Source organism: Bufo bufo, chromosome 5, assembly GCF_905171765.1.
Source record: "Bufo bufo chromosome 5, aBufBuf1.1, whole genome shotgun sequence".
NCBI classification, from domain to species: Eukaryota; Metazoa; Chordata; class Amphibia; order Anura; family Bufonidae; genus Bufo; species Bufo bufo.
Window position 1 is genome coordinate 369,295,455 of NC_053393.1, and position 19,364 is coordinate 369,314,818.

The 19,364-nt window shown below is 44.0% G+C and overlaps 1 protein-coding gene across 1 annotated transcript in view; it reads right to left on the reverse strand.

Annotated features, from left to right (window-relative positions):
• The window catches only part of SLC22A23 (solute carrier family 22 member 23), a 124,834-nt gene that overhangs the window by 78,211 nt on the left and 27,259 nt on the right, over nucleotides 1-19,364 (reverse strand). The window contains 1 exon segment of the mRNA XM_040431989.1: nucleotides 5,251-5,354. Within this exon segment, the coding sequence (XP_040287923.1) occupies nucleotides 5,251-5,354 (104 nt within the window).

Here is a 19,364-nt window from a genome sequence, read left to right on the forward strand (position 1 = left end):
CGCCTGCCGGCCGGGACACATCACAGTGCCGATCCGCCGTGTTCCTCCTTCCCTCTGCATCAAGCCCTCCGGGACCGCCGCAGAGGGAATCTTCGCAGGGGCACTACCTATGCGCCCGAGCCCAGGCCTAACCGAACGGAGGAGGGAGAGCTGCACTGCAGATCCGACCTCGGCCTGCAGATGAAAAATAACTCCAGGTGAGCCCAAACGAGCTCCGTGCACCTCTCCTGCTTCCTATCCTGATGGGACAGGAAAAACACACTGGTGATGTGAGGAGGGGGTGGGGGTTTTAACCTCTCTGTGTTTTTCCTGTCCAATCAGAAGGAAGTCAATCTCAGGACTTGGTGTCATGGAGACGACTGGGGAAAGCGGCAATGTGCGTTCCGCATTTTGCGGGCTGCACATTGCCGGCACCAATAGAATATGCCTGTTCTTGTCCGCAATTGCGGACAAGAATAGGACATGTTCTCTTCTTTTGCGGAACGGAAGTGCGTATTCGCAATTCCGTGTCCGGGCAGCATATCGTGCTGCCCCATAGAAATGAATGGGTCCGCAATTCCGTTCGGCAAAATGCGGAACGAAATTGCGGACGTGTGAATAGAGCCTAAGAGCGGGGAGTACTGCCCTTAATTCTCTTACATTCTGTGAATTCCTTTTTTCTAAAGGGGACCATCTTCCCTGAACAACGTCTTCCTGACAGTATGCCCCCCAACCTGTCGGACTTGCATCGGTGGTGATTGAAATCTTCTCTTGCATAATCTAGGGGAGTCCCTGAGACAGGTTTACTGGGTCTAACCACCACTGCATTGACTGAATGACCTGGGATGGAAGAGGAAGTGGGGCATCCAAAGGGGATAGAGACCCCTGCCATTCTCTCAGAATCTGCCATTGAAGCTTTCGAGAATGCAGCAACGCCCATTTGACTGCAGGAATTGTAGATGTCATCCTGCCCAATACCGCCATCCCCTGTCTGATGGTTCTGTGTTTTCATGAAATCAAAGATTGTACTTCTTTCAGAATTTTGGAAATCTTGTTCTGAGGAAGAAAGCAGCATTGTTTCACGGAGTCTAGAATTAGGCCCAAAAATGAACAGCTCTTTGATGGGATTAGGTTTGATTTTTCCCAATTTATCACCCACCCCAACTCCCCCAATATCCTGATTATTTCTGAGAGGTGGGAGGACAGAGTGCTTTCTGATTTTGCCACTACCAGTATATCGTCCAGATAGGGTATCGTCAGGATATCCTTTTCTCTCACGTGAGCCATCACCTCTGCCATTAGCTTGGTGAAAAGCCTGGGAGCTTGGGATACTCCGAATGGGAGCGCTCTGTATTGAAAGTGGTGGGTTTGCCCGTCCATGGATACTGCTACCCTTAGGAACCTCTGGGAGTCTGCATGGATTGGGATGTGATAATATGCGTCTTATGTCTAACGTTGGCATTCCGGAAACAGCCGATTTATTGCTGATTGTATCGATTCCATTTTGAACTTTTTGTACTTTAGGAATTGGTTTAGGTATTTCAGGTTTATTATCATCCTGAAAGACCCATCCGGTTTGGGGACCAGAAAAAGGGAAGAATATAATCCTTTCCCCCTTTCTGACTCTGGAACCTCTATTAATACTTTCTTCTTTAGGAGGATAAGTAACTCCTGTTTTAAGGCCTGTTTTTTTTTTTTATAGACTTTTGATCCAGGTTTGTAATTATCATCCTCTCCAGTGGGAGAGAGGTGAACTCTAGACGGAAGCAGTCTCTTATGACGCCCAAAATCCAAGGACTTGCAGAGATCTTCTCCCAAGACTGAAGAAAAAGAGACAACCTTCCTCCCACCGGAATGGAACAGTCATTGCTGACCGTTTTTAGAACGGCTACTGGACTGGGAGCTGAAAAGGAAACCTCTTTCCTAGCTTTGTTATTTCTCCAGAATTTCTGTCTTATCTTGGTTATATTCCCTCTTGTTTTTAGGAAGAAACTAGCGCTTTTCTGTCATCTGCGGCTTTTTCTAATAAATCGTCCAAAACCGATTCGAATAAGAAATCCCCCTGGCAGGGAATAGCACATAATTTATTTTTGGATCCTGTATCCCCTGACCACCCCTTTAACGATATAGCCCTTCTTGCAGAATTAGCTAAGGCCTCGGACCTAGCACTCAGCTTTAAGGTATCTACAGAGGCGTCTGATATAAAGTCGACCGCCTTCATGATGGTAGGGAAAACCTCTAGTAATTGTTCTATTGGGGTTTTGTTTTCTATGTGGGATTTCAGGTCCTGTAACCATAACTGAAGAGATCTTGCTGTGGAAGTAGCGGCAATGTTAGGTTTGAATGCCTGAGTAGAGGCTTCCCAGGCGTTCTTAAGGTATACTTCAGCTCTTCTGTCCATTGGATCTTTTAAAGCCCCTAGATCTTCAAACGGTAAGGCTGATTTCTTGGAGATCTCAGCAATAGGGGCGTCTATCTTAGGAGGCCTATCCCAGGAAGAGCATTCCCCCTCATCAAAAGGATATTTCCTTTTAACATTTTTTGGGATGAAGAATTTTTTGTATGGTCTTTTCCATTCCTTTTGAATTAGGGATCTTATGTTCTTATTTATAGGAAAAACCCTAGTTTTTCTATGACCCAGGTCACCAAACGTAATCTGCTGGACTGTCTTTGGCTCCTTGGGTTCGTCCACCTTCATTGTGGCCCTAATGGCTTTAAGCAAGGGTGTCCTCATGAGAAAATAGTGGATTACCCACTGACTCCCCTTCTGATGATGAATTCGAACTACCGCAGATTTCACCCTGTTCTGCTTCAGCCCCAGAAGAATCCAAATCTGAGAAGCGACTAGAATGAGCCTGTTTGCGCGGGAAGGGGGGGGGGGGGGGGGGGGGGGGGATGGAAGAAATTTCTTGAATTCCTTCATAGAATCCGTGATTTCGGATTTCACCATGTTCTTAATATTTTGCATAAATGATGGGGATTTCTCTTCTAGCATCTTATTAATGCAGTACTGGCAAAGCAATTTTGGCCAGGAGGGGGTTAACTTTTTCCTACAGGTTGTGCATTATTTCCCACGTGTTTTAGCAGTGGCCTTCCTAGGGCTCTTTTTAGGATTCTAAAAAATAAACAGAATGGGTCCCTTAAAATAAGGAATTTGTAAGGATAATACTGGGGATTAACCCCCTTACCCCACCAGGAATATCGATCGCGTATCGAGGTTGTCCTGTTCACCAGTGCGCTGACCACTCTCCTCTTCCATGGTATAGTGCAGAGATGGAGGGTCTTCCATAAACAAGGTCTGTAGACGTCCTCTCAGGCTGGCTGGCACCCTTCCACCTGCGCACTGACGGGGTTAAAATACCCCAGGTAAGGTCCCCTGGACAAATCCACCTGCGGCCTCTCGTTCTCTACTTCCGGAACGCCGTGCGTTCCAAATACCGGAAGTGGCGAGAACAAGAACCCCGCTCCGCCCCCTGCCTCTGTAATGGCACAAGGAAAGCAGCCTACGGGAGGAAGAGGCCCCGGACCTCCTGAACACTGCGAGGAGGTTCCGGCGTGACAGCGGTACCTCCAGGTACCACTGGACTGCCTGCAGATGTCCCCTCGGCTTCAGCCAGGACCCGGAAGGCTGGAATCCAGACTCTAGGCGGCTCCTAGTGGAGACTTACGCCATACCAGGTAACCCCTATGGATAAACAACAGACGGGGCCCTGCAGCCTTGTAGCTCTCCACAGAAAGCTTCCTATCCATAGGACAGGAAACAGGAACTGGTGGCTAGAGGCCGGGTCCCTCCTTAAGAAGCCCTGAGGTCTGATTGGGGGTTATTCACATTGGGGTCTGAGCTGAGGTCTAATGAAAAAAATTTTTTTTCTTATTGTCCTCCTCTAAAACCTAGGTACGTCTTATGGGCTGGTGTGTCTTATCTAATTATCGTGTAATTTGCTCTGCAAGGTAATGAGGTTAAAAAATAATTACCACACAGTTTTTTTTTTTCCTTTTGCAAACCCCCCACAAAAAAAGTCTTCTTGCAAAAATGAATCTCACACAGATCCATAGAATGAAAAAAAAACACCACCTATGGGGAAGATTTATTAAAAGGATAACTGGATTAGTTGCAACCAGATTCCACCTTTCATTTTTCATAGCTTTGTGATTGGTTGCTATGGGCAACTGTGCAAGTTTTCCTTTGTACCAGTTTTGATTAATCTGTACTTATATGTATTTGGCATCACTGAAATCGTACGACCCAGACAGTAAACTTATGTTATTTATGACGAAAAAAAAAAAAAAGGTCTCAAAATTTACAACTGAAAAAGGCAATGGCAGTATTACTGTTATTTTCCATTCCTCCCCAGAAAGAGTTAATAAAAGTTAGGCCTCTTTCACACTACCGTATGGCTATGTCAGTGTTTTGCGGTCCGTTTTTTCACGGATCTGTTGTTCCGTTTTTTGTTTCTGTTGTGTTTCTGTTTCCGTTCTGTTTTTCCGTATGGCATATACAGTAATTACATAAAACAAATTAGGCTGGGCATAACATTTTCAATAGATGGTTCCGCAAAAAACAGAACGGATACGGAAGACATACGGATGCATTTCCGTACGCATTCCGTTTTTTTTTGGCGGACCCATTGACTTTAATAGAGCCACGGAATGTGATTTGCGGCCAAATATAGGACATGTTCTATCTTTGCACGGAACGGAGATGCGTAAACGGAATGCATACGGAGTACATTCCGTTTTTTTTTGCGGACCCATTGAAATTAATGGTTCCGTATACGGAACGCAAAAAATGGCCCGCAAATGGGAAAAAAAAAACGGTAGTGTGAAAGAAGCCTTAATCAATGTTTAAATTAAAATCTACGACTTGTCCCGCAAAAACAAGCCTTCATACGGCTACATAGACCAAAAAATAAGAGTTATAGTTCTTGGAATGCAACAATCAAAAAGTGAGGGGGAAAAAAAACACGCTTTGTCACTAAGGCCACAAACCCCTAAGGGGAAGGGGATTAAAGTGGTTTTCAGAGACTTTTATATTGATGAACTATGCTCAGGATAGGTCATTAGTACCCGATCATGGGGGTCTTGGTGACAGAGAAAAGGTCATGGCGCTTCTGCGAGCACTGGCGTTTTCTCAAACAACTGATCGTTGGGGGTCCTGGCCGTTGGACCCCCACCAATCAGAAACTTATGACCTATCCAGAGGATAGATAGTTCATCAGTATAGAAGGAAACCCCTTTAAAAGACTATCATTTTCATTCAAATAAACTTACCAGTCAGCAATACATCCTGTAATCAAGTATCCAAATATCAACCCCACGACCAGAGAGAACTTGGCTATATGCACTTTCCACGATGAGTCACATACCAGATCCCACTGCAAGACAAAAGCAGAAGAAGCAAGGTGAGCTCAGCAGGCGACAGGTCTCGTGTTACACATCAGATCAGGGGTCGGCAACCTCTGGCACTCCAGGGACTGTGAAACTACAACTCTCAGCATGCACACTTGCTTGTCTGTTCTTGTAACCCCTATAGAAGTGAATAGAGCATTCTGGAAAATGTAGTTTCAGAACAGCTGGAGTGCTGGAGGTTGCCGATTTGGCGACATTGGTGCGTTCAGCGGGCACACCTGCTCTAAAGGGTTTCCCAGCTAATCTGCAGCGGTCGCTGTCTCATAAGTGATAATACATCTTCATTGTTTAAGACAGGTTTTATGTCTATACAGTATCATTTATAGGCCACATACACTGTACAAAGCATAAAATACGAAAATGCATGTGTGTCAGCAGATGTGATTAAGAGCGTTTCATGCCATACCGCGGGTGGTGTCCAGAAAAGATAATAAAAGGCCATAAAAGCTTGAAACCCTCCCATAATTAAAGGGCAGGCTAAGCATGCTGCAATCTGGCCTGTGAACAAAGTACAATTTAACCGAAGCAAGTCCATTGTGTTGCTGACAGCTAGTTGTGATCTCCATACTGAGTCACTGCTCCCTGATGCTTTACATTTACTTTTTTTTTGCAATATGTGGCAATTAATACATAAAAATATAGTACACACTGTCCATAAAAGGTACAAATGGAGCTAAGTGTATTATGAAATATGACTTTTAAAACCGGTTAATTAAACCCTCACAAATAGAACACGAGTTATATAAAAATGCCAAATAAAACATGGTAAATGGAAAATATGCATCTACCTGTTCAAATTTCTCCTTCCCTATATCAAATGCCAGAACACACTGGCCCTTTCAGAATCAGCATATAAACTATTTGGACACGTATTTAAATTGATTTTTTTCTGCATTGTTCCCAATCAAGCTGAGGAGAGGAGCAGAAGAGCTCTCAATCTTCTCCCGACAGACTGAAAGGGCCTTGAAATGGATTATGAACAGGTGCCACATAAAGCAATCAGTCTACTTTATCCAAGCCAAAAGGCCTTCACCGAAGCACTATAGACATCTTCACATAAACGAGAGCAACGAATGATGTACCTTTGCATATTCCCAGTGACCTATCTACCGATAACTGGACAACCAAGGTTCTTATCACATCTGTGCCAGAGGCTCCTTCAGTTGCAGATTCCTTCACATTTGACGGTACAATAACCAACACCATGATGGACCATGAAAGTCAACAGATTTAACCTAAAGAACATTTTTTATTGCATAAAAAGTTTTTTCTTTCTTTAAATCAGCTGTAAAATTCAGGAACGTAAGCCATCCCATGGTAAGCTAGACAATGATACTGCAGTAAATTTGTCTGTAGATCACCTACAATAAAATGATACCCAACTGATATTTAAAGGGAACGGACACCATGAAAATGCAATGTAAGCCATACGCAGCAAGTTGGCTCATTTTGTCTGGGGAGCAATCAGGGGAAACAAAATGGCCGCTGTCCCACTAGTTCACACAAAACCTGTCCTAATCGCCCACGAGGACAAGTTACTTTACAACACTGAGGTAAAGAGCCACCTCAACCTCCTCCTCTCTACTTGTCAGGGATTATGATCCTGAATACAGATAAGAACTTTAGCTGAATCTCAGGGGAATTTAGTTCATGAGGAGACATGAAGTACAGAGAGGACAGGCTGTGGTAATGGAGTCTGTAAACAAGTGCTGCTGCTCATTAGCCATACCTCACCCTCCTCATCTCCATTCCCACAGAGATTCACCTGTATTCAGGATCATGATTCCTGATAAGCAGAGCAGAGAGGAGGATGAGGCAGCACTATGGCTTATTGTGGTGAAGTAACTTTTTTTTAATTCCTGGATAACCCCTTTAAATTCCTGCTCATTCTGAGCTTTGAAGTCAAGGAGGTGGTCCTATCAGTGACTGGTTCCCTATAATGGTATAGCCTTGTCAATGCATATTGATTGATGAAACTGCTCTTGCTTCACCACCTTTTCATCAGTTAGAAAGTGTAAGTGCTACGAGATCCTTCTAAGTGGATTTGTCTTGAACTCTCCATCTCCCTTGTGATGCATTATAAAATTACAAGTCATTTTGTGATCCAGCTGTAAAGTATTTAACATAAGGCCTGGTGTAAGAAGTTGCACTAAATCCAATGTAACCCAATTCTTAAATATATTTCACGATACCAATTAAAAGTAGAGTCATCACATTTGCCTGGATGGCACAGTGAATTAGAAAGTCCTTAAAAAGGGTTCTCCGCTTATCCTAGCGGTCATCAATATCAAAATCGATGGGGGCCCGACTGCCAGCACCCTCATTGATCAGCTTTATGAAGAGAGCACAGCACGATGTGCGCCCTCTTCATACAGTTGATTGGCAGGGTACCTGCAGTCAGGCCCTAGCTGATCCGATATTTATTTCACTGTCTGGTCCTGTCAATCAAAGTGGAGAGGGTGCAGCAGTTGCAGAGACGCGTTTGATTCATGTTTTGCAGTTTAGGCTAGTCTACAGGAGCTACAGAAAAGCTAAAGAAAGGCTCACAAAGGCCCAGGTTTACTAAAGGTGTCTGCACCTAGAATTTATCTAAAAAGTGAAGCAAATTGGCAAAATTTTGACACAACTAGAACTTCAATTTTTTTGCTTGCTCAAAAAAGGTGAGGCTCTGAGGAAGGGGGCATAGCCTACTACCATACCACAATTGTCAACCAACAGCATTCAATCAAATGACATTGAGTTAAGGGCCCTTTACATGGGCCGAGAATTACATAGATCGCTAACGAGCGTTCAGATTAACGCTTGTTAGCGATGATCTGGCGGTGTAAATGCACTGCCGATTACCTGATGAACAAGCGAAACACGAGTCTGGATGGGGAAGAGCGATGGCATTAGCTCTGGAGGAGATTGCTGATTGTCGGGAAGGAACGCTTCCCTCCCGACAATCTGCTGGTACATCGTCCCGTGTAAATGGACCTTTAGACAAAAAAAAGTGTCTGTCCCTGCACCGGATATCATCCAGCCTAAGGCACTGTGATATATCTGGTGCAGGTCTAGGCAGCCTTTGAGTTTATTCCATCTGCCCCAAAATAAAATCAGAAAAGCCAAACTAAAAACCTTTTCCCCTGCCGATTCCAACTGTATTCCATGGAATGGGTATGTGTAGTGCCAATTTAAACAATACATAGACTTTTATGATATTTCTTCTTCTTCCTTTATGACATTTTAGGCTTATATTAGGAAGTGAACAATAACAATGCCGTGCCACCATGATAAAGCTGCATACTCCATTGCACTATAAATAAAGCAATTATTATCTTCCCATGGAGATTTCCTTTGTGGGATTCCGTTTTATGTATTGTACTGAAGCTGTTGATATATATACACGTCTATCATAAATGCAATGTTGATTTGACATACAGTGTAAGAAGGTATACAAAAAATAAAATGTAAAATACCTAAAAGTATAAAACTGATTTCAATAAACCAGGTCTACACCACTGAGATTTATTAAAGGGATTGTCACATTTCAGCAAATAGCATTTCTCATGTAGAGAAAGTTAATACAAGGCACTTACTAATGTATTGCGATTGTCCATATTGCTTCTTTTGTTGGCTTGATTCATTTTTCCGTCACATTATACACTGCTCGTTTCCATGGTTATGACCACCCTGCAATCCAGGAGTTGTGGTCATGCTTGCACAATACAAAGCGATGGCTTATGTCAGCTCCCACGGTCCCAGTCACCAGAGAGGTCGACGCTTTTTCCTATAGTGTGCAAGCATGGCCACCGCTGCTGGATTGTAAGGTGGTCGTAACCCCTGGATATAAGCAGTGCATAATGTGATAGAAAAATGAATCAAGCCAGCAAAGGAGGCAATATGGAGAATCACAATACATTAGTAAGTGGGCAGGTGACGCGGTACCTACCCCCATGTCACACTCATACCTTACATTGATTACAAAGTCCGGAAAGGACCATCTCGATTGACAAAACGATAGGCCCATTGCTCTACTTAATTCGGACCTCAAGATTTATACTAAAATACTAGCCTCCCGTTTAAACGCCTTTCTCCCCTACTTGATCCATAAAGACCAGGTAGGTTTTGTCCCATGTCGTCAGGGCGGTGACAATACGAGACGGAACATTGACTTGTTGGAGGTGGTTGAGCACTCGGGTGAGGAAGCATTGCTCCTTAGCTTAGACGCTGAAAAAGCCTTTGATCAATTAAGCTGGCCGTTTTTGTTTGCGACCTTGAAAGCATTTGGTCTCTCTGGCCCTTTTGATGCCATTCGAGGCTTATACTCCTCCCCCACGGCGACAATCAAGCTCCCACACGCTGAGTCTCGACCAATACACATCGCTAATGGGACAAGACAGGGATGTCCCTTATCCCCTTTACCATTTGCAATGTGTATTGAACCCCTTGGGCCAAAATTAGGGCTTGCCCAGACATCAGGGGAATTATGGTCAGGGATAAGGAGTTTAAGCTGTCACTATATGCGGACGATGTCCTCCTTACCCTGACTAATCTCCATGTCTCCCTCCCAAACCTTCACTCCATTTTACAAGAGTTTGGACTTCTGTCAGGGTATAAGGTCAACACCCATAAAACTGAGGCTCTCCTTCTCAATATACCTCAGTCGACTCTTGGTAACCTTCGGGCAAACTTTCCATTCCGATGGAGGGACTCCTCCCTGCGATACTTGGGTGTGGATCTTACCCCCCCCCCCCCTTACACGGCCCTCTACAGGACTAATTTCCCAAATATGTATAAAGAAATTAGAGATCTCCTTACCAAATGGCACACACTCCCATTATCCTTCCTAGGCCGTATTCCCTCATCGACCAATTATTTCTACATTCAACTTAGACATTTTGCCCAATCCACCTTCTCAGGGTTTAATGTCTCTCTCCCGACTGCATTTGAATGCTTTTGTAGAAGAGGGGTACACATGAAAGGGCTGATATCTGAGCTATACTCTCTTACTGACCCCCCCTCCCAGAACGGATTCAGAGACACTCTTACATGGTCAGACGGGAGGAGTAGTTGGGGAGAGTTCTACCAGACGCACTGTGGCGCATTATATGGAGAAGAGCAGCAAAAACCTCAATGTCAGTTCTTTGCCAAGAGAACCAGTATAAGATCCTGATGTACTGGTATCACACTCCTGATGATCTCCATAGACTGAACCTGGAAGTTGCAAAGATCTGCTGGAGAGTACATTACACCATATCTTCTGGGATTGCCCTCTCATACACCCCTTCTGGACCAGAGTCAGCACTCTTCTTAGTGACATCTTTGCCTGCAGTATACCACCTGACTCCATATCCTTCTTACTCAATTTCACTCCTACGCACATAAGAAAACACTCACTTAAACTGTTAATACAAGTACTGACTGCTGCCCGATGCCTTATTTCCCGATTCTGGAAATGCCCTGACCCCCCCCCCCCCCCCCCCCCCAAAAAGGTCTCTGATCTATATGCTAAGGTGTCAGTAATCCGGACCTTGGAATACATGACTGCAATGTTCCAGGATAAAATAGACCTATTTCATGCTATTTGGGATGACTGGGACAACTACTGGGCTAATAGGCAATCCTGAGAAGAGCCCGAGAGAATGGAATACTCCCCCTCTCCTCCGCCTCCCCGATGTGTCATTGTCTGTATTGTCTACGTCTTTCTTTGTTCTGACAATCATCTAGGTTCTAGCTTATACCACAAGACCCTCAAGATCAGGTCACCGTAGCTACTCTTTCATGAGAGTCCCTCATATGCTAGGATACCCAGATATTTTCTTTCCTTTTTCTTTCATTTATTTTTATTCATCCTTCTTGTTTCTTAATACCTATACTTATCTAAAAAAAATGAACACGACAAGACGCAGGTTTCTCATGTAGCCTTTATGGGTTCTTGTCTAATTTACATTGCACATAAAATGTTATAGTACATGTTCATCTGTTATTTAGGTCATGTATATTGCCTTGCTCACTTTACCCCGTACAATTGTGCTGTTGCATTTCAATACATTATTAAGTGCCTTGTATTAACTTTCTCTAATGCCATTTGCTGAAGTGAGATGAGCTCTTTAAAGAAACACTAACTCCTATTCATTATTCTAATGGCCGAATACATAACTAAATATGCAATGAAAAAACACTAATGCTACCTACCCTCAAAGTGTCATTAATATGTAATTGCTTCTTTATTTGTGATCCTTGTGAAAGAAATGTACCCAAATATAACTAGCAATTTTAAGATCCTCTCAGATAGCTGCTGTTCTCATACCTACAAGTAAAGCCACTTTCACAAGGTCAGGATTTTTCATCGGTATGTGTGAGACAAAACCAGTGGGTCAGAAACACAGAAAACAAATATTTCCATGATAGTTTCTCTCTCTCTCTCAACTCCTGGTTTTGGCCTAGGCTGAATTCACATGTCCGATTACAAACTCCAGCGGTCTGTTCTGGCAGGGAACATACTACCGGAGTTTACCATACCCAGCATAGTCCGATACTGTCACGTACCGCCGGATCCCCATTGACTGTAGGATCTGACAGGGATCTGGACGCTTTCCGGCATAAATGTTGTATTTCGACCAGACTAAAAGTACTGCGTGGAGAACTTTTGTCTAGCCGAAAGACAGTATTTATGCCAGAAAGTGACCGCATCCATGTCAGATCCTATTAAAGTCAATGACGTGACATCATCTGGCTAGATGGCTACTGTAAACTCTGGTAGTATGTTCTCTGCCAGAAAAGACTGCTGGAGTTTGTAAAACAGATATGGGAACATGGCCTTACAAATATTGACCAAATTCTGGCCACGTGAGAGTGGCATTAAACTCCATAACATCACGATCCGATGCATAGCAGATTTTCCAACATCGTACACATTCTTAATACAATAATATAATAACCAAAATCGCTTCTTCAAAAGAATTTAAAAATCATTCCCCTCGCTGGACTACAGGAATCGCAGCAATCGTTAATATACTAACACAATATTATAGTTCAAAGAGTCGTGAAGGCCCCTTGACATAGGCCGACAATTATACCGGATTGTTCCCAATAATTGCCTGCTCGTTACAGGAGCTGAAAGCTGCTTTTAAATGCAACAATCACCTCCTCGGTATGTTATAGGTGTCTGCACCAGCGATGGCCTCACCCAATGGATGAGCGTTTGCTCATTTATCTGGTGATTGGTAACCCCTTTAGACAGGACAATTATCATTCCTGCCTGATAATTGCCTCAATCATTGGCCCATGTAAAGGGGCCTTCAGGCCTCTTTCACACGAGCGCGACGGATTAGGTGCGGATGCGTTCAGGAAAACTCGCACCAATTTGCAAGCAAGTTCATTCTGTTTTGTCTGCGATTGCATTCAGTTATGCCGTTTTTTTCCGCGCGGGAGCAATGCGTTTTTCACGCGCGTGATAAAAAAAAACGGAAGGTTTACAAACAACATCTCCTAGCAACCGTCAGTGAAAAATGCATTGCATCCGCACTTGCTTGCGGATGCAATGTGTTTTACACGCAGCCTCATTCACTTCTATGTGGCCAGGGCTGCGTGAAAAAACACAGAACATAGGACATGCTACGATTTTCACGCAACGCAGAACTGATGCGTGAAAAAAAAAAAAAAAGTGCTCATGTACACAGACTCATTGAAATTAATGGGTAAGGATTCAGTGCGGGTGCTATGCGTTCACGTCACGCATCGCACCCGCGTGGAAAACTCATGTGAAAGGGGGCCTTAGTGTTCCTTATTCTAGAAAAGCTCTAAAGCCATGCAAGAGAACAGCGTGGGACGGGTTTTGGTGCCATGTAAAAAAAAAATATATATTTATTTGAACAGTCTTCGAAATGTTGCAGTTAAACAGGTTGTCTGGTATTACAGATGGGTTACGCAGATACTGTTTGGCTCTGCACAATGCAAACAAAGTTAGCCAAAAATCTCTTAAGAAAATACAATAAATGGGAAGGTGATAATCTGCTGTGACGCAAGGCAAAAGCAAACACAATGATGTAACATCACCTTTCAGGTGCTAAGATTTATGCAAATATACAAAATTATTATAAAATTTAACTTATATTTGCTATACTTATCGATCTGAGGTCCTTCATGCATATTTTGATGAAATTGTGCATTGGTCTTTAGAACCTGCCCATTTATTTCAAATAAAGCCAAAACGGCGTTGCCAGTCACCGCCAGGGGTGGGCATGAACTGCCACAAATGCTCCAGATTTAGGACAGTGGCCCACGCAGGATGATACATTTCCTGCACAGCAAACAGTGCTTTGCTTACAATGCAACAGAATTCTGTGTTTATGCAAAATGGTGCAACTTAAAGAGGTTGACCACTCTTATATTGATCGGCTATCCTCTAGGTCGGAGGTCCCCAACCCTTTGTATGTTGTGAGCCACATTCAACTTTCAGTGATGGTCGGGAGCAACAGGCAATTCAAAAACAGAGGAGAGAAATTTTGAATGTGGAAAAACAAAAAGCATGAAATTGCAAACATTTGTTGATAAATATTTTAACACTAGTATTATAGCATCCGAATTGGCACCGTTTGGTGGTAAATCATGCACACAACCATTGGCTGTTTTGCAAAACACGGATACCTGACGCATTTTGCTAGTAAAACAGTACTATCCTTGTCCGTAAATCCATTCATGTGCATGAGTCCCAAGTCTGCAATAATAGCAATTGCCAGAACCTATGGTCATAACTCAGGACTTCAATGGTGATCCACACATCAGGGAGCCACATGTGGATCCCGAGCCACTATCTGATTGACGGGAGTCAGACACCCCTCATACAGGCCGATCAGTTGTTTGGGAGTAGCTTCACAACTACACAGCTCGGCCCATTGTGTAGTGGACGCAGCCGATTTACCACTGAAGTGAATGGGAGCTTCAGTAAGTAGCTCCATCCAATACCCAATGGACACAGTGGCCAAGTTCTAGTGCCAAAGCTATTGCAGAACAGCCAACAGCCACGGGTGCGGAGTGTTGGACCCCTGGCTTTCACATATTGCTGGCCTATCCTGAAGATAGGCCATCCATATAAAAGATACAGTAGCATATTATTTTTTGCCTACTTGCTTCATAAATATGTTTTAAATAAGATGCACCAAAATTACAGCAAACTACACCAGAATTAATAGGGTTGTCCGGGTTCAGAGCTGAACCCAGGCATAAGCTCCCTTTCACTCATATACCATGTCCGAGTGGAGGATTTCTTTCTCCGATGCTCCCACTTGCCCTGCATTGCGCATGGCAAGGGCTTTTTCTTTACTACCAGTGACGTTACATGGGTATGCTAGGCAAAGACTTACCCCCAAGCAGTGAGCCCGGTGACGTCACCGGTACAAATGGGCAGTCTTTAATGCTGCCCTAGGCCATTTTATAGGTTAGGGCAGCGCTAAAGACTACCCTTCTCAGATATTCAGAACAAATATGACCTTCCCTCACCCGGTGACGTCACCGGGATCACTGCTAGGCAGAAGCCTCCGCCTAGCATACTGAGTAAAGGCCGGGAACGTCACCAGCAACAAACAAACAGCCCTTGTCCTGCACCATGCAGTGCAAGACAAAGGGGAGCATCCGAGCAAGAAATGCTCCGAAGCTCCACTTAGACATGGAAAATGACACCCCTCTGCTTTTCATCACGCCCCCCTGCCTTTAGATTGACAGCGCTAGACCGCACTCTTGCCCAGAACGGTGCATGAGCACAACATATTTGGCTTCATCCCGACAAGCAAAGAAGTTAATTTTCCTCTGCAACGATACCACCGACAGACATAAGACAGGTATCATTTTAATCAGTGTCCTCAACCCTCTCAGGCTATATGCCTGGTAGGGTAGGTTTGAACCAGTGACCGAGCCGCTTTAAGCCTATCCACACGTCAGTGATTGGGAGCCAAAACATGGACTGGAGCCTTCACAGACATAAGGTATAAGGGAAAGATCTGCACCCGTTCTGCGTTTTTCGCTCAGAATCACTGATCTCTGTGAATAAGGCATTAAGGCTCAGCCACAATAGTAAACGTAATGTAAACGCCCAGGTTAGTGCAGCAATCTACTGACGGGTTCAATGTTTACTGCATAGGGTGAAAGGGACTTTTGAAGCTCTCATATCCCACCCCGATATGTGAACAGCCGCCTCTGTACAATGGTCCGGGCTTGACAAGCCACGTAGATGGTGTCTCCTTCTGTCTCATTTCAGGAGCATCCACCCAATAGCAGCCAGATAATTAGAAGGAGCTTCTCTTTTCTCACAGTGGTGAGCTCGGTTTCTCATTAAATGCCCGACTGAACACTTTCTAAATCCTTGCATAAGCGCGGCTCGTCTTTATGAGAGGCTGCACAATTTCACAGAGTAACTACTTCACAGCGTATTAACAGATCATTTCTATAAGATGAAAAAGGCCAGAACCCCAACGGCGAGCCCGTCTAAGGTTCTCGTTACACAGAAAGCCTGGAGTTTGCATGGCATGCAGGGTTTTGTCTATATGGAAGGGCTTCCCTGGATAAAAACATCCTCAGTCTACAGCACCTAAACCGTGGCGTGAAGAGTTAAATATCACATGAGAACGGAGGCACTCTGTTCCTAGGCTTGTTAGGCAGAAAGAAAATGACCCACCGTACAGCGTCTATATTCAAGGACAGATCCGCCTAACGTCATATAGCATGACATGCATATTAATTTCTCCCAAAGCTACGTGTGAGAAACCCTGCACAAACACCAATGCGATAGTCCACTGACTACGAAGAATCCAGAAGGCGGTGATATCCATATCTGCACATATTCCCTGTGGATCTGCAATGTTAAAGGGCTTGTCTCATCCTAGACATTGGTGGCATATCACTAGGATAAGCCACCAACCGCAGCTAGGTGAGGTCCCACAATCTCCAGAACAGGCCCCCAAAAGTGAAGGAGAGCACACCACATGCTCTCCGACTCATTTCTATGGGAGTTCCAAAAATAACTGAAGGAGCAAGCTTGGCTATTTTCTGAAGTCCATTAGAAATGAACCAAGCTGGTATGGACTTGAGTTTCTGGCACACTGGGTGCCTCATTTATTAAGAGACATGTCTTAATAAATTAGGCGCATCTTACTCCACAGGGGATCATTAATGGTGTGTGTAAACACCAGTCATGATAAGGACTACTTTCACATCTGCGTTTTTGCTGGATCCGGCAGGGAACGGAAAAAACACTTCAGTTATCATAATACAACCGGATGCATCTGTTCTGAACGGATCCGAAATGACCAAGACAGATCGGCACTAAAAGCATTGTGAGTCAATGGGCGTCGGAACGGTTTCCTATTGTGTCCGATTAAACGTATCCAGCACCCTTGACCTACATTGTATTTCAAACCCAATCCGTCTTGATCAGTATCCCATGACGCACATAAAAACGTTGCTTGCAGCGGTTTTGTCTCTGGCATGGGAACGCAATGAAACGGAACGGAATGCATTCTGGTATACTCTGTTCAGTTTGTCCCCATTGACAATGAAGCGTTCGCCTCCGGTTTTGAAATCCTATGACGGATCCCGATAGCGGAAAAGAAAACACAGATGTGAAAGTAGCCTTAATCTCCCCCAATGTAGCCAAATCAAGATGGCTTGATAAACTCGGCACAACTCAGTAGGCCATTTCAGCTGGGTTCACATATACGAGTTAGGCCTGGCCACTTGTTAAGTGCCTACTGAGTGAATATGCAATGCTCTATGCATTTGATAACTGGAAAACACCGTTACGCACTTTTGTCCATCCGAAACCCGTTTCTCATGCCGGAAACCAGCCGAATCTCCGCCGGATCCCATTAAAGTCAATGGGGTCTGGCAGTATCCGGCTGGGGTGAACTCCAGCAGGCTGTTCCTCAGCTGGATAGCTTTAGCGCAGGTGTGGAACTAGTCTTAGATTTCATGAATGGTCAAATTGCTTTAATTCTTTTAAGGCAAGTGAAAAATTGCGCTGAAGTTTACTTGCTTTGTTCTCTGTGGGTATGGGGGAATCTTTTGCTACCTATATATACACATTTTGCATTCTTAAAATACACAGCAAGACCAGTCAATAGGCCTTTATAAAAGGAAAACCGTGAAAATAATTGTGACTAGTATTTTATTATTATTTAAAGTGCCATTAATTCCATGGCGCTGTACATCCAGACGGATATAAATGTAATCATTAAATGTCATTTTTATATAATTTTAATTGATAGGGAGTGGTGTGTGGCGTATAAATTACAGTTGGTAGTGTTGTAACAAAAGAGCATAGTGTCGGATCATTTTATGCATGTCCTGGAAATGTAGGGAATCATGTGCAACTCTAAAATGGTCCTAAAATAAACATTTAAAAAGCGAAGCTGATGTATTCAGCGCTTGCCTTAAAGGGGTTGCCCCATGATTCATGTAAACAAATCCTCGAGACATCACATAGTACATCGCAATCTCTTCCAGACAAAGCTACGATACCTCACATGGACCCAGAGAGCTAGCAGCTTGGGGGACGTGTCCTTTTTGCTGCAGCTCTCTCCCTGTAAAGCTGGGTTCACATCATCTTTTTGTCATACGTTTTAAACTACACAAAAACGTATACGTTAACGGATGCATCAGTCACCATAGAATTCCATTGTAAAAAAAACTAATATACAACATATTCCTTAACATATACTTCTTTTTTTTTTTTTTTGCTGGACTCTGTAGGATAGAAAAGTGTGGTACACTATGCTTTTCCCTCGGGCAGAGTCCTGCAAAAAAAAAGTAAACATTAAATGTATAGTTTATTTTTTTATTATTTTTTAATGGAACTCTATGGTGACGGATGCCACTGTATGGCATCTGTCTGAGGGGCTGTTCACGTCTCATTTTTGCTGTACATGCGTATTAGATTGATATATATGCATACGTTTTAATATGTTTGTGCCCGTTTTCCTATAAAGCATATACATTTTTTTTGTAAAACCTCTTTTTAAAATAAAGATTTTACAATTTGAAGGTATAGTCTTAAAAAAATGGAGATATAGATATATACACACACACAGTTTTCGATTTATAAGACGCACCCGATGATAAGACGCACCCCAGATTTTTGAGGGGGAAAATAAGAAAAATATATTTCATATCAGATCCTCAGATCAGACCCCTAAGGTCTGGGGTGAACTCAGATCAGGTGAACCCATCAGACCTCAGATCAGAATAAAATAAACGCTTACCTCACCTGCGTCGCGGCTCCTCTTAATCTCCGGCAGAAGTCACTCTCTTCTTCTCCGGCCGATGTTCTGCCAGATCTCTATACCTTGGCGAAAAGTCTATACCGGAAGTGACGCGGCCGCACAGGAATCAGCTGGAGGAGGGTGTGCGCAGCGCTGCGCAAGTGCACATCCACTGGCTTAGGAAAGAATCATTGCAGCGCCGCGATAGAAGTTCCTTGTGCACCGCGCGTGCGCACTTAGGGGTATAGAGATTTTGCAGCGCAAAATGTTGCATCAGATCTCCCTACCCCGGAGTGCGCACAAATCACCAGATCAAATAAGGATGAACTGCAACTGATGATTTGTGCACACTCCGGGGTAGGGAGATCTGATGCAACATTTGGCGCTGCAAAATCTCTATACCCCTAAGTGCGCACGCGCGGTGCACGAAGTACTTCTATCGCGGCACTGCAATGATTCGTTCCTAAGCCAGTGAATATCCGCTTGCGCAGCGCACACCCTCCTCCAGCTGATTCCTGTGCGGCCGCGTTACTTCCGGTATAGAATTTTCGCAAGGTATAGAAATCTGCCAGAACAACGGCGCTGCACTACGTCCGGACGCTGTACGGGCTCAGGAAAGTGCAGCGCCGGCCCCAGCGAAGACCACCAGTATTGGAAGCGCTTGCACCCGGCACCTGGTTAGTATCGGAAGCTCTTCCCGGCCCCTAATGCATACTACCGCAGTGAGCGCTTCCATAATGG